Source organism: Crocuta crocuta, unplaced genomic scaffold, assembly GCF_008692635.1.
Source record: "Crocuta crocuta isolate KB4526 unplaced genomic scaffold, BGI_CrCroc_1.0 scaffold235, whole genome shotgun sequence".
In the NCBI taxonomy this organism is placed as follows: domain Eukaryota; kingdom Metazoa; phylum Chordata; class Mammalia; order Carnivora; family Hyaenidae; genus Crocuta; species Crocuta crocuta.
Genome location: NW_027531285.1, coordinates 2,123,967 through 2,139,862, shown reverse-complemented (window position 1 = coordinate 2,139,862; position 15,896 = coordinate 2,123,967). Strand labels below are relative to the sequence as shown.

The following is a 15,896-nucleotide window of genomic DNA, read 5'->3' as shown; positions in this document are numbered from 1 at the left end:
TCATTTATATTTCTTATCAGGCCTTGATAGGTATTTGCATTTGTGATTTCTGTTTTCTGAACTTTAACCCATTTAAAATAGTTTCCTTCTTATCTTCTTCTTCATTTCTATCTCAGTTTATTTTGTTGTGGATTTCTGCTTTGAAGTTTTGTTTAAAAGATGGAAGCAAAATTTGGCACGTTGTCACCAGTGACTAGCTGACCTAACTTCACAAGCAGTGGGCCTATTTCCCCACAATTTTCTTGAGTTGAATGCAGTGAGGAACGCTTCCTTCCTTTCACCTCTCACTTCTATAATGGAATTGATGTTATTTGAAGTTAGAAATCCACACTGCCTTCATCGTCTCTTAAAAGCTCCCTTTTAACTTATTACACTAAATCTTCAGGGATTTATAATCTCATATAATCTATACTGTGTTGATCTGGTATATATTTTATCCATCTTTGTCATGAAAAGAAATTCTTAAGCCAGGAATGGGTAATGAATAAAGGGAAAGATCCATGATTTCATACTTCAAGGCCTGTGTGGAGAAAATTAAGTCCAATAACAAAGAATTGTATATTTTAATTATTCATCTTACTTTGAAAATAGTTAATGAACATCCAGGAAAGTACATACTCTTAACTTATGATAATGCCTGTTATAAATGCTACACTGTTTATTGAATATTAAGGATAGATAAATGGAAACTTGAGAAAAATATCCACATGCGGAGTCTATCTATCTATCTATCTATCTATCTATCTATCTATCTATCTATCATCTATTTATTTATTTTAATGTAATTCATTGTCAAGTTAGCTAACATATAGTGCATATAGTGTGTTCTTTTGGGAGTAGGTTCCCATGATTCATCACTCACATACAACACCCAGCGCTCATCCCAGCAGTGCCCTCCTCAATGCCCATCATCCATTTTGCCCGCCCCTCTCATCCTGCAGTTTGTTCTCTGTAACTCTTAAAGAGTCTCTTACGGTTTGCCTCCCTCTCTGTTTGTAACTTTTTTTTTCTTTCTTTTTCCCCATCGTCTTCTGTTAAGTTTCTCAAATTCACATGTGGATTCTCTTAATACACAGTACCTGCAATATTTCCTTTCTGGAGCATCAGACTATCAGGGGCAAAATGCATCTAGTTGGCAGCAAACCAAGAACTCACTCTGCTGATCTTATTCCCTTGTAGAACCGTATACAGGTTCTTTTCAGCTTCACAATTCAATCACAACAGTTGCAAGTTCTCCAGTACTCTCCAATACTCCAATATTTTGATGGCCATCAAACATAGTGTAGCACAGGGGTGCCTAGTGGCTCAGTTGGTTGAGTGGCCAACTCTTCATCTCTGCTCAGGCCATGATCCCAGGTTGTGGGATTGAGCCTCCTGTTGGGCTCTGTGCCAAGTGAGGAGACTACTTGGGATTCTCTCTCTCCTTCCCTCTGCCCCTCTCTCCTGCTTGCTTTCTCTAAAAAGAAAAAAAAAATAGCATACCACATTATGATTTTCACATTTCTAGGAAAGGTAAGTACATTTCTGATCCAGACCCGAGGTTCTTGTGTGCAAATTTTTAATTTTTGCTGTTGCAATTTTAGTTTTGGGTACCTTTTGCAGGATGGGATTGTGTACCTTTTCACTGGCTTGTATTTGAAACTCATAAAGAGAGTGGATAAATTACCATAAAGAAATTAAAAATAGAAATATAAGAAAACATATCAAGGTGATTTTAGATTCTTTTTAGTTTCTTTGAAAAAAAGAGGCCTTAATTCCTGTAAGTGTACTTGGTGCCATTACATGTACATGTCTCCCTACTTTTAATGTGGAGTCATCAGCAGCACACTAGTCTGACAGAGCATAAATGCCTCTGGGGTACTTTGCTTTCTAAATATTTTCCTAAAATTCTACATTTGAATGAGAAAAATATGCCTTCTAGAGATGTGAACCAGAATGTGACTTCTGTCGAGAATTGAGGGCCATCTGGTTTTCTATTACATGGCAAGCGAATGTGTTCTAGAATACAGGTCACTCCATGAAAAGTGTGTGTATAATAAAACATATAACACACATTTTAGTGACGTTATGTTACTTTCATGATTGTACTAACTGCATGGCACTGCAGGGACATAAAAAGTCAAACTGAGTATTAAAACTGAATCACAAACCCCAAAGGAAAGATACACACCAACTTTGTTTGAAAAGAAACAGTATTTATTAAGAAATTATATGCTGAATTTTCCTACAGTCTGTGAAGATGGATTCTTCCATTTCCACAGCACAAGACAACAGCAAAGAGCATCTGGAAAACACTTGCAATGCTTGGGAATGAGCGTTCCTAGTAATAGGAGATGCAGTGAAGTGATATACACACTATTTAAACTTTTGGGAACCAAAGAAAAGACAGTCTTTCCCCGCCAATATAGTTTTTACCTGTATTGGCACTAACTTGTCCATGGGATCTCCTACTCACACTGAAGTCTTGGGTAACAATTGGATCATTTCAGCTGAGTAGAGAATGCTCAATTTAATCACGCATCAAAGCAACAGTCCTTTCACTACTGAATCACTGAAATACTTGCATTCTTTATTAATAAAAATGGTGCTTATGGAGGGCAGAAATATAACCTTTTCAAGTATTTTATCATTATGATCTAAAGTACTTTAAACTATAAATTAAAAATAAATTATAAAAACTAGCTTACAATGTATCTTTTCTTACATGACATTGTTGGAAATAAGCTTTAAACATAGAATTGCAATATCACCTGACTTTATATATGATCAACAGTAAAACATGCTAATCATAAAAATAGCTTTTACAAATATACATTTGTATACAGTGTCTCCCTTACCGTTCATAAATGTCCTTCACATTTTAAGACTTTTAAAGACTTAAGAAAAAAAAACCCACAACATAATTAGCAAAGGGGAAAACACATTTACAATCTAAACCATAAAAATCTGACAATTATATAGCTTAGAACATAGAAGAAGTGAAATTTCTAAAATTGAACAATACTGTTCATTTTNCTGCAATCCAGTAAGAAACCTCCTTTCACATTTCTGGGGGTTGTCACAGTTTCTCTTTTCTGTTCTCATGGCATCATTCATTACTTCAGATCACTTTATCTGTAGAAACTGAGAAAAGAAAAAAATAAGTATTTTAAAATATTGAGATTTATGCTTCATTATTGATAGCACACCTATATATGTTAGGTTCTCAGGTGAAATCAAGAGATGATCAAAGAAGAATTAGATCTTTAGGAGAAACACTTTTGAGAACTTTAGGTTCTTGGGTCCTTTGTGGTAGGCAATGCTAAAATTATTTACATTTACAATATGCTATGATTTTTAAAGATCCAGTCCATTTATTATTGTCTGAGATCAGTAATTATCTTTCACCCAAAGCCCTTGACCAAGTCAGAGAGGAGCCACTTGAAGTTCTAGGCTAGGGGAAGAGATTTGAATTGCTTTTGCATTTTTGCAGCTTTTCACAAGAGTGAGGGACCCTTTTTCCCTGTAACAGGCTTTGAACAGTGCAGTCCCAAGCCTTATACCTAGGATAGGAGAAAAAGCAATACAGATTTCTGATCTGAGTTACACACTCTTGGTTATAAAAGAAGAAAGCTAGATGCAAGAAGGGCAATGAAAGATCCCTCGTACAACCATGAGCCAGAAACACCACATAAGAGCCAAAATTTCATTGGTGGAAGAACTGACTGGGTGCCTGGGTGGCTCAGTCGGTTAAGTGTCCGACTTCAGCTCAGGTCATGGTTCAGGTCAGTCTCACGGTTTCTGAGTTCAAGTCCCATGTCCAGCTCTGTGCTGGGAGCTCGGAGCCTGGAGCCTATTTTGGATTCTGTGTCTCCCTCTCTCTCTGCCCCACCTCTGCTCACTCTCTGTCTCTCTTAAAAACAAATAAGCATTAAAAAAAAAAGAACTGATTTGAGAAATTGCATATGAATATGAAGATAAAATAATGCAAGTTTTCAATAGTGGGAAAAGGCATGCATTTCTCTTGGAATCCTACCAAGCTCAAAGTTTATATTTAGATAGAAAATATAATTACACCTATTATCCCATCAAAGTTTTTGCAGTTAGATGGAAAATATGTTATATGTCTTAAGAGACAAAAACAGGCAAATCAAGGTATCAGTTTGGATGGGAGTTGCTGTTGAGAAAAACAATGTGCGCCAGTTGTCAGTCTTGGGGGAGCAAATACCACTCATCAGTAATCAATCTCGGGGAAGAACTCCAAGCATTTTTGTCCATTGTATTTTGGCATCAGAGTTGGCGAGGAAAACAAAACACAGTCAGCACTGGGTGGAACAATGCTTTCCAGCTCCAGTAGTGTGCTTTGGCCCCTCACGGCTAGCCAGTCCCTGAGGCAGCTGATGCAGGGCAACTGGCCTGTGCATAACCCTTCCTTGCTACAGTAACAGGGCCCTGACCTCCTCCCCCTTGAAGGCTGAAATATTGAAAGTTGTGTCTGACAGTCATTTACATACACATTTAAGCAGAATACAGAAACACTCCTTGAATCTGAACCAGGAAAGATATTTTCATACAAGGTGATAAAACTGATAGGCTTTGTGGGCTCTCTGTTTCTTGGTAAGGAAGTCTTGCAAGCCCAGGGCCTGTTCTGGCAGAGTGGGCACTGAAAGACCATAGGCACAAGCTGCCTTTCCCAACAGTTGCAGAGTCCTATGAATAGCCAGAGCTTAGGTAACTTGACCTTTCATTAAATCTTGAAGCCCACACGATGTAGAGATTATGAAAAAGACTGCGTATGGCAGTTGGAGTGGTGAGAATTGCTCTGGATGTCTGGAGCTCCAGATCTCACCTGGCCAAGATTCCTAATTGAAAAGTGTCAGTGAACTAGGATGGTACCTTCTCTTCCTTCATGAATATGCATTTGTCACCCTCAAAAACATATACAGCTGAGTAATTTCAGTTTACTGGGATGTCTTCTTCCCTAGTGAGTACATATCTTAATTCTTGTTAGATACAGAATTAAATATAAAGTGTTTGAAAGAATAGAAATCATAGTGCTAACATTTCTGTGTTAACAAAAAAAATGTTTGAACATTTGATATGGCAAATGCTTGTCTTATGTCAGGAATTTAGCCTGCTAGTGTGCCAGTCCTGTGGTTTCAGTTCAAAATATGCAATTAAAAATTGATTGACACATAGGATTTCAGTTTATGATGTGAAATCTTATGACCAAATCTAATGTTTGTACATGGTACTGGAAAGTCTAAGAAAACCTTAGGCCATATTGATACATTGAATTCACCATATTTTACGAATTATTTCATTCTCAGAAAGATATGTTAAACTAGACAAATGAATTTTAAAAACCATATAAAATATATTAAATGTACAAATGCCATTTACAATGTCTGAATGCTGTTTAATTAAGAAATCTGGGACAATCATTTTTCAGAGGACTCAGTACTTTGTAAACCTTGCTATACTTGATCGTAATAATAAATGCTTAACGATTTTGATCTTAAAACTTTCATAAATCAAACAACTAAGAATAAACAAAACATATACCCTAAATAGTCTATTCTCTAGTCAAAAGCATTTAAAACTTATATCCTTAGGAAAGAAACTTTAAGGGCTAAGTACATTATGATACTGTGATTCGTTCTCTTTTCTCTCTCTTTTTGCTTTTCTGCCCCCCTTCCTCTTTCCTTTCCTCTTCTTCCTCCTCCTCTTCTTCCTCACCCAATCTATACTATATGCTTACTGATCACACATACTTGTTTTTACAAATGAAACGTGATTCAAATGTGTTCTTCATGCAGTGCCTAGCAGTGTTCTCGTATATAGCGTCAATAAGTCTTTAAAGCACAAAGTTTTGAACTTACGGTACAAAACAGGCATGCCTGTGTTGTGTGGTATAAAGGAGGTTTGGAGCACCTGGATGGCTCATTCAGGTAGGTGTCTGACTTCATTCAGCCCAGGTTATGATCTCATGGTTTGTGAGTTCGATCCCCACATCGGGGGCTCTGTGCTGACAGAGAGCTTCTCTGTTTCTCTCTGTCCCCCCACACCTCTTGTGCATGCATTCTCTCTGCCTCGATAAATAAATAAATAAATATTTTAAAAAAGGAAGTTTTATATATTTTCTATATGCACATACCAAAAATGATCCATTCCCAATGTGAAAATGAAAATCTTAATAAAGAAAATTAAGTTTAACCCCTAGAATGGTGCTGATGTGTGAACCTAAGGCAGAGTGGTTTTGGGTTTTGACTGGTAACAGTTGTGCGCAAGAAGGAATTAAAGCTCTTTATTTATATGATCGCAGTTGCCTTCTTTGTTGTGAGCTCTTCATAGATCACTCTTAAAACACATGCAACACGCTTAAAATGCCACAGCAGCTGTGTCTGCAAAGTTTACTAATTATTGAATTTCTTCAAGTTAAGTCATGGCAGATGACATTCATTTAGCATATTCTTACACCATCCTGCTTGTCTCAAAAGAGGTAATGAGTGGTTGTTTAGAAACTATCCATTGTAAGAAGAGAAAAACAGCCTGCAGATTTTTTTGTGCATATTCTATTATCACTAGTATGATTTCCCCTTGCCCCTTCCTTTGCCCCTTGATTGTAAATGATTACATAAAAATAATGATCCTGGCAAGAAGAAAAGGAGGTTTGAAAATAATTTACTGAAGTCTTACTTCCTTGCCATAAAGCTTCAAAGCATTTGCTTGTCCCTGGTACAAAACAGAAGCTTCATTAACTTTGCATTGCTAAGTAAGTGTTATTAACCATATGGATACAAGTCATGAATACAATTCTCTTTATCTAAAAACAATGGCAAAATGTATTTACTAAACTTTCCATAGAGCTTCCAGTCTGATAAAAGGATTGCTGTTTGCTTCTAAAGGCAGAGGAGAAAGGGCACAACTATGACACTCTTGTTGCCTTTTTCTCAAGAATGACAGTCACTTAAGGAGCTGATTGGCTTACTATAATGTGAAACTAATTGTGCTTTCCTTCTCTTGAATAGTGAGTAATTTATCTAGTGGCTATATGGGAGTCTGGATGCTTTTAAAACAAATTATCCTGATGATGAATGCTTTTCCAACCCTCAATCTCGCCCCTTTCTGAAAAACAAAAACAAAAAGAGCCATTCGAAGGGCCTGGAATGTATTGAACCAAGCAATGTACTTCTACTTGACAAAGATAAAAGGGAGAGTATTAATCTACAAGGGAAGCACATTTAATTCTAAACCTCACGAATATATATATACACGCATATATATAATATTTATTTATGTATTTATTGATGTAAAACTGGCATATAACATTATATTAGTTTTAGGTGTACAACACAATAATTCAGTCTTTGTATATAAGGTGATCACCAAAATTAATCTAGTTATCATCTGTCACCATAGAATTGACCCTCTTTGGTCTTTTTGCCTCCAAACCCCTTTTCCCCCGCTATATCTCTGTATCTCCGAGTTTTGTTTTGTCTCTTTTTTGTGTTTTAGATTCCAAATATAAGTGAGATCACATGCATGGCATTTGTCTTTCTGGCTTATTTCACTTAGCACAATACCCTCAAGGTCCACCCATGTTGTCCCAAATGGCAAGGGTTCCTTCTTTTTTTAATGGTTTAGTAGTATTGAATATATATACCATACCTTCTTCATTCATTCACCCATCCACGGACACTAGGTTGTTTCCATTCTGGGCTATTGTAAATAATGCTGCAATGAACACAGGGGGTGTATATATCTTTTCAAATCAGTGTTTTCATTTTCTTCAGATAAATAGCTTCAGGTGGTATAGCTAGATTGTATAGTAGGTCTATTTTTAATTTTTTTGAGGAAACTCCATGTTGTTTTCCACAATGGCTACACCAATTTATATCCCCATCAACAGTGCATGAGGTGTTTCTCCATGTCTTCTTAGACACTTGTTCTTTTTCTTCTTGATAATAGTTATGCTAAAAGGTGTGAGGTGATAACTCATTGTGATTCTGATTTGCATATCCCTGATAATTAGTGATGGTGAACATCTTTTTATAGGTATAGTAATAGGTGGAATGAATACACTTTACGAACAGTTCTACAAAAAAAAAAAAATCACAGTTTGGGGTGCCTGGGTGGCTCAGTTGGTTAAGCATCCAGCTTTGGTTCAGGTCATGATCTTATGGCTCATGGGTTCAAGCCCCACGTTGGGCTCTGTGCTGACAGCTCAGAGCCTGGAGCCAGCTTTGGATTCTGTGTCTCCCGCACTTTGCCCCTCACCCCACTCATGCTCTGTCTGTCTGTCTCTCTCTCTCAAAAATAATAAACATTAAAAATTTTTAAAAATCACATTTTTAAAAAGCTTTGTGACTTTTTTAGTATCAGAAATGCTTCTCTATTTTTCTTTCTAATTGAGATTTATAACTAATAAGTAATTAAAGAATTATAGATAATTCATAATTTTTAGGTAGCATCCATTAAAGCAAAAGAGATGAAAGAAAACATGTGGAAAATATAGGCTGCATAACATTTTATAGAAAAGCATAGTCTAACAAGCAGGAGTTATCTATTTATATTTGTTGTCACCACTGATCATGTTTATTGAGTAACTGTTCAGCTATTCACTTTTTATAGACAATGTGAATACATTTGGCTTTTAGAATTCAATTCAAATTTCTAAATAACACAAACAGATTCTTGGCAGCTACTGTTCCTTGTAAGTTAAAACTTGCTTTTTATTAATAAGCTCTTGGGGCCAGAATTGCATTATACTTTTAGGCTAAAAGAATCACATCACAAAAACCATAAATGGCATGAAAACTAAGATGGCTACTCACTCACTGGGATGACTACATGTGAAGGCAAAACCTCCATTATGTAGTTCTTGGAAGCTTAGTCTCCATTCCTGAGCTCATAGCCATTTAAGATCTAAGAGCTGAGGGATGTGGGAAACACAGGCAAAACCAAAAGTGTAGTAGCCCATCAGAAACTTGGAAATTAAACAATCAGGTTGTCTCTTGAGATTTTAACTCTAAAATCATGACTTAGATGATCAGGGTAGAGAATATGCAATGTCACTTAAGAGAGGCAGAACGTTTCTAGGTCTTTGAGTCTAGACTAGAACATAACTGAAACTTATTAAATCTGCCAAAGAAAAGTGTTGATCTGAAAGATACTTGTCTGGCACTGCAAGTACAGAAAAGCAGGAGAGTAACTTCTTGGAGGGTAAGTCAGTTGCACCCATTCAGGAGCAGATGTTCTCCACAGAAGAAGGCATCCAAGTCCTGGAAGTGAACCTGGCCTATGTGACAGAGGTGGACACATCAGGCAATCTCAGAACATTCAATCAACTCTTTGCTCAAAATCTATGCTCCCCAGGCAAGACTTCATTATATTTCATAACAGTTTGCCCTCTGCAAGAGAATGCTCAGGCCAGAGGACACAAAACTGGCCTCCCTAAACATGATCAGTCCCACCACAAATTCATAAACAGATCTGATATACCAGACTGGTTACTTCACATTTCTCTGAGGCATTGTTCTATTCCCAGGATGCTGACAAGTAAGTTCTGTGAGCCTATGAGGCTATGGGTCCTTTTGGATCTGCATTGTTGCTGTCTCTCCTAGCTTCCCAGTACTTGCCATATATATTTCAAGGTCTTTAATATAGGCAATATTTATAAACTACATGTCAAGGGATATACAACTTTATAGAACTTGAGCAGTAAGAAATCAGAGATTATCTGACCTCTCCTGTTATAATAGGTGAAGATACTAAGGCCCAGACACTTTGAAAGGCCTGCCCAGGGAGCTGGTAGAAGCCATAACTAGACCTAGAATCTTGACTGCTATCCAGAATTCTTTCCCTTACATGTTTGTTCTCAAACTCTAAGAGGCCTCAGAATTACTGAGTGGCACAGTAAATTCAGGTTGCTAAATTTCTGATTCACTAGTGCTATGGTCTGAATGTTTGTGTCTCCTCAAAATACATATGTTGAAATCCTAACCCCCAATGTGATGTATCAGGAGGTAGGATTTTTGGAAAGGATTAGGTGATGAGACCAGATCCCTCATAAGTTGGATTCATGTCCTTATAAAAGAGGTCCCAGTTGGTTCCCTTGCTTCTTCCATATGTGTCCATATGAAGACACAACAAATGACTGCTTGCTGTCTATAAACTAGGAAATGGGTCTCAGCAGACACCTAACATTGCCATGATCTTGGACTTCCCAGCTGCCAGAACTCTGAGAAATGTATGTTTGTTGTTTATAAGTTGCCCAGTCTGGGGGTGCCTGGGTGGCTTAGTCGGTTAAGTGTCCGACTTTCGCTTAGGTCATGATCTCGCGGTTCGTGGGTTCGAGCCCCACATCGGGCTCTGTGCTGACTGCCAGCTGAGAGCCTGGAGCCTGTTTCAGAGTCTGTATCTCCCTCTCTCTCTGACCCTCCCCTGCTCATGCTGTCTCTCTCTCTCCTAGAAATAAATAAAAATATATATATAAAAAAATAAGTTGCCCAGTCTGTAGTATTTTGTTATAACGGTCCAAATGCACTAAGTCAATTAGGTCTGGAATGAGGCCAAGGACGTCACATTTCTGTAAGTTCCTGAGTGATGGTGATTCACTTCACTGTTGAGCAGCAGTCTTCTGTGAATGGGCCGTTTGCCCTCCTACTTGTCCAGCTGAGTGTAATAACATCACAAAACTCTGTTCTTCCCCCAAGGCCACTTCTTAGAATTATTTATTTGGCTGGAAATCTGGAGAAGTGAGGTAACTCCTCTCTGGAATGTGCCATGTAGTTCTGCAATAAATCTTGTGTGTCTAGACAAAGAATAGGCTTGCTTACTGCTTGCTGGAAAGCTAGATTCTCTATACTTAAGATCTCGCTTTTGTAGGGCACTGTACTGCATGTAGGCTTCACCTGGCCTCCTGTCTGGACTTGGGTCTTGAGCTTGAGAAACCAGGAAAACTATCCTGATATTCCTATGTCGTTTGCTGTGAGTAGCAAAGTCTTTTGTCTCATCAGCATCCATAGAACTATGGATGTTTAATTTACTAGCTTGAATAGTTATTTTGGTAGGAGTTCTTCTGCTTCAGTTCTCCTAAATACCATCAAAATTATTTAAGTTGGGTCAATCCTTTCTTCCTTTTTTTTTTTTTTAAGTTTTTAAATGTTTTATTTATTTCTGAAAGAGAGAGAGAGAGTGAACGAGTGTGAGCAGGGGAGGGTCAGAGAGGGAGACACAGACTCCGAAACAGGCTTCAGGCTCTGAGCCGGCTGTCAGCCCAGAGCCCGACGTGGGGCTTGAACCCACGAACCGTGAGATCATGAACTGAGCTGAAGTCGGACGCTTAACCGACTGAGCCACCCAGGCGCCCCAATCCTTTCTTCCTTTTTAAAAAATTTCTTAGTGTTTATTTATTTTTGAGAAAGAGAGAGAGAGCGCAAGTGGGGGAGGGACAGATAGAGAGGGGGACAGTGGTTCCAAAGAGGGCTCTGTGCTGAAAGCAGAGAGCCTGATGTGTGCCTCCAACTCACAAACCATGAGATCATGACATGAACCAAAGTTGGATGCTTAACTAACTGAGCCACCCAAGTGCTCCTAAGTTGAGTCAATTCTTGATTAACTATAGGGACTCTTAGCAAGTCACGACTCCACTGCAAACCATCTTCTGGACATCCTCACTTCTTTTCTGTCTCCATACCACCTGCTCTCTCCTTACTTAACTTTTGCTTCTAATTCCTAACACTTCAGTTTTGTAATCCACACCCATTATTCTGCCCAATAACTCCCATGTTTTTATCCTATTCTCCATCTGTCTCCCAGTGTGCAAGAAATAAGTATGGCTAAGATACAAAAAGAGGTCTTACATATCTATAGTGGATCACAAATATTCAAATCAGTAGGCTTTGTTATTCCATAACCAAAGGGAAAGATGAAAAGACTGGGAAAATCAGTCATTTAGTATAATATAATAGACTTAAGTTACTGCATGAGTAATGCTAAGATGTTTTATTTCCTCTTCTAAAACTGAAGGGAAATATAATACATTATTATAAAACCAGAATAAAAGTAAAAGAAAAAAATGTTAAAATAATTTAATTCTATGTACCAAATCCAAATACACTGTATTTCTACAAATATTATAAAGTGACTGACAAGCTTTTTCATCATTCACATTTTAGCTTACTTTATGAAACTGACTTGTAGAGATAATATTAACAGTTTTGATAGTGAAGTGACAATACTGTGTTACTTAATGTAAAAGTACAATTAGAAATACCATCTTCTTTACGGATGGTTGGTGTTGGTTCATGGCTTACCATATGTGATTTAAAAAAAAGCCATTCTTTTCAGAGTTAACGACATCATTTCCTGTAACTTAATATGGCTCTCTCTTACAAGGACATTAGGGCAGTAAGAGTTTTTTACATCTACACACAAAGAACATTTGTGTTTCTGGAGTGCATTTCATTTAGTTGATATCGCAAATAAAATGCTAATAAGGCAAATAGCTTGTTGTCTCTTGGATTTATTATAAGAATAATTTGTTTAGGGGCACCTGGGTGGCTCAGCCAGTTAAGCCTCCGACTTCGGCTCAGGTCATGATCTCATGGTTCATGGGTTCAAGCCCCACATCGGGCTCTGTGTTGACAGCTAGCTCAGAGCCTGGAGCCTGCTTCAGATTCTGTATCTCCCTCTCTCTGACCCTCCCCTGCTCATGCTGTCTCTCTCTCTCTCTCTCTAAGAAATAAATAAAACATTAAAAAAATTTTTTTTAAGAAGAATAATTTGTTTAGTGCAGTAAGATGCAACCATGCCAGGAGCCATATTTTGTCTTATCTATTCTCACTCCAAAGCATCAGATAAGCAAAGTAGCAGTGTTATTAATTAAGCAGGTGACCTAGGATTGCAGAGTAATCTTGTCTAACCTCCCAACCAGAACAGCAGTGCCTGCCACAGTAATCACAGCTGATAGGTATATAGCTTTTGCTTGATTACCTTAGGGGATAGAGAACTCTTTACCTCACAAGGCATTTTGTTCCTCTTATAGAAAACCATGGTTAGAAAAGAACCTTGGGCCTAAATCTGCTAAATGACTACATTATACATTGCACCCAAATCTAAGGAGTGTGGTGACAAGTCGGGCAGGTAGATGGAATTCAAACATTATAGAAGTACTAGGAGGGTCCCCTCTGTGGGGGTTTGGATTCAGGTCAGGTATCGTAAGATGGCAGGAGAGAGGAAGGTAGAGGTCTACTACAGGGAGAAGTGGATTCGTATTAGAACTTAAAAACTGGCATCTCAAGAATAAGACTTTCTGGTTTTGATTTATTTATTCATTTATTTTCTTGGACGCTGTTTGTTCCAAGGAATAAAGGAGGATCCAGTTATTAGAAAAAAGCCTAGAGCAATTGTAATAAGCTTACAGCAAGAGAAATAGCAAGAAGGTTTTAGAATCTGAGGAATTTGAATTACTCAGCTGAGGCTTCCTTAATTCATTCCATGTGGAGACTGGTTTGAGTTATTCTTAGAATCTGGGGCCGGGCTAAATCTGTAGACATGGGCCACAAATCATGATAGTAACTCTTATTTGTATAGTGTATAGAAGTCTATAAAACACTTTTGATTTTCTTTATAAACCAGTGAGGTCGATTTTGGGGCAAGAATCATCCTCATATTACTCATTAATCCTTGAATCAGAGTGTGAGTGTCTTGCCTAAGCCAAACTCAGGCTCTTTATTTAAGGCCAGTGTTTTCCTTAATATTTTATTCTGCCCGATGTGGGAAGGAGGATAGTAGGAAAGCACACTGGGTATATCATTAGTTTTAGTACAGGTGATCTCAACTGGGATATGAAAATACACTGGTGCCCTGATGATGAGTGGGAGAAAGGAGATAGAATTACTGGGAATGTTCCAGGATTTGCACATAACTTACTACCTGCCTTTCCCTGCTTTGTAGCAGATATGCCTGGATTTTTCTTTCTTTTTTAAAGTTCCATCTTGAACTAATTTAAAAACCATTTTAATTAAATTTTGCTTCAGTCAGCTGTCTAAAGGAGAACTCTTATGTTATAAAAATACATTTGATTAAGAAAAAAGAACATTTAACCTTACAGTAAAATTATTTAATGTGGGTTACATAATTTTATTTAAAACATCTGTGTGAAAATTTAGTTAATACCGAAAAAAGTTAATCATACTGCTAAATTATGATTTACTGGAACGTGGATATTCTGTTATACATACAGTAACACTTTAGCATTCCTTTCATTTTTTTCCCAAACTGCTCCCTGATACTTTCTGAAAATAATTATGATTGTGTTTTGAGTGTTCTGGGCTCACTGACAATCACATTTGACTAGTTGAATTGATAAATTATAGTAATTTTATTTGGCACATAACTTGTGTTTGGTCATGCATCAATTTCTGACTTCTCATGCTAGTTATATAGTGTCTATCAACCGTTAGTGACTCCCAATGCTGGAAATGGCAGTGATCGTTTTAGGATAATACTCTAAATTGCGTAAGTTAATATCAGTGCTAGATGCCAAATGGTGATTAATGCTAAGATTATTATGAACTTTGAAATTTCACACATTTTACTGCTTTCTATAGTTCTTTGACTAATTAGTTTTGGCACCACAAGAAGAGATATTTTAGAAATCATTATATATCTAATGGAAAAATATGATTTAAAATTGATTGGTTTAGAAGTATAAATTAAAAAGACCTTGGGAATTGTAGAATAGCTGGGGGAAAGGCTGTCATGGTTATTTAACAATTCTCACTTAATTAAATTTACTGTATACACCAAACTATCAGAACATGAAAAAAATAGTTTCAACTGTAAAATTGAGTAAAATTAGTCTGTAAGAGCAAGTAACATAGTAAAGTGATGACATACTTATGCTATTATTCTATTTTTTCAGTCAGCATATTTGAGAAATATAATTTCAAAAAAGAAATCTTAAGACTTAAAGCTTTGGAATAGTTCCTAGTAATAGTGTTATCTAAATACTCTTAGCATTCAAATTAAGCTGGACAGAATAGAACCCTAGATGATTCAGAGGAGATTTCAGAGTTTTGTAGTACCTAAGATTGTCATGATTATGAAAAATCCCAGAATTGTAATATAGATAGAAGGAATTAGAAATTGGACTTTATCTGTTTTATGTGTGATTGATTATGTCATATCCTCTGTAGGTTACTTTTTAAGAATAGGTTTTGGATATCACCTCACTTATCTGTATTTTCCTTATTTTTTTTAATAAGAGAATACAGAATTGAGAACTAGCATCAGTTATGTGATTCTGTATGGACCAAGATAAATAAGGGCTTGGAGCATTTAAGTCAATAAATTGAGGAGGTAATTAAATATAGGCTGAGTTCTCTCCTAGAAGATTTCTTTTTTTCTTCTTAAATTTTTTTAAAGGTTTTATTTATTTCTAGGAGAGAGAGAGAGAGAGAGAGACAGCGAGAGCAGGGGAGGGTCAGAGAGAGAGGGAGTGACAGACTCTGAAACGGGCTCCAGGCTCTGAGCTGGCAGTCAGCACAGAGCCCGATGAGGGGCTCGAACCCACGAACCGCGAGATCATGACCTAAGCAAAAGTAGGACGCTTAACCGACTAAGCCACCCAGGTGCCCCTAGTTCTCTCCTAGATTTCTATGAACAAATCATCCCCAAATCAAACTTTTTATTTGAAGAGGTTTTTTCTTTATAATTAAATTTCTCTAGCAAGTCACACTCAGTGGATCTGAAAGATGCTGTAACAAACATATCTGTTCATGAGACTTGACTGGAATAATGCACAGAAGACTAATGATCGCTACACTCTGTTGTGCGCTAAAGAGGAAGCGCCCTGTGTCTGTGCAGCTTCCTGTCCTATTATCCTGGTGTTACTTTGCTGAATCAAC

The 15,896-nt window shown here is 37.3% G+C and overlaps 1 protein-coding gene across 4 annotated transcripts in view; it reads right to left on the bottom strand.

Moving 5' to 3' along the window:
• Positions 1-3,021: 3,021 nt before the first annotated feature.
• The window catches only part of RALYL (RALY RNA binding protein like), a 713,275-nt gene continuing 700,400 nt past the window's right edge, over positions 3,022-15,896 (bottom strand). For all 4 annotated transcript variants that reach the window (XM_077771227.1, XM_077771224.1, XM_077771225.1 and 1 more), the window contains one exon: positions 3,022-3,123. In XM_077771227.1, the coding sequence (XP_077627353.1) occupies positions 3,106-3,123 (18 nt within the window). In that variant the 3' untranslated portion in view covers positions 3,022-3,105. The remainder of the gene's footprint in view (positions 3,124-15,896) is intronic.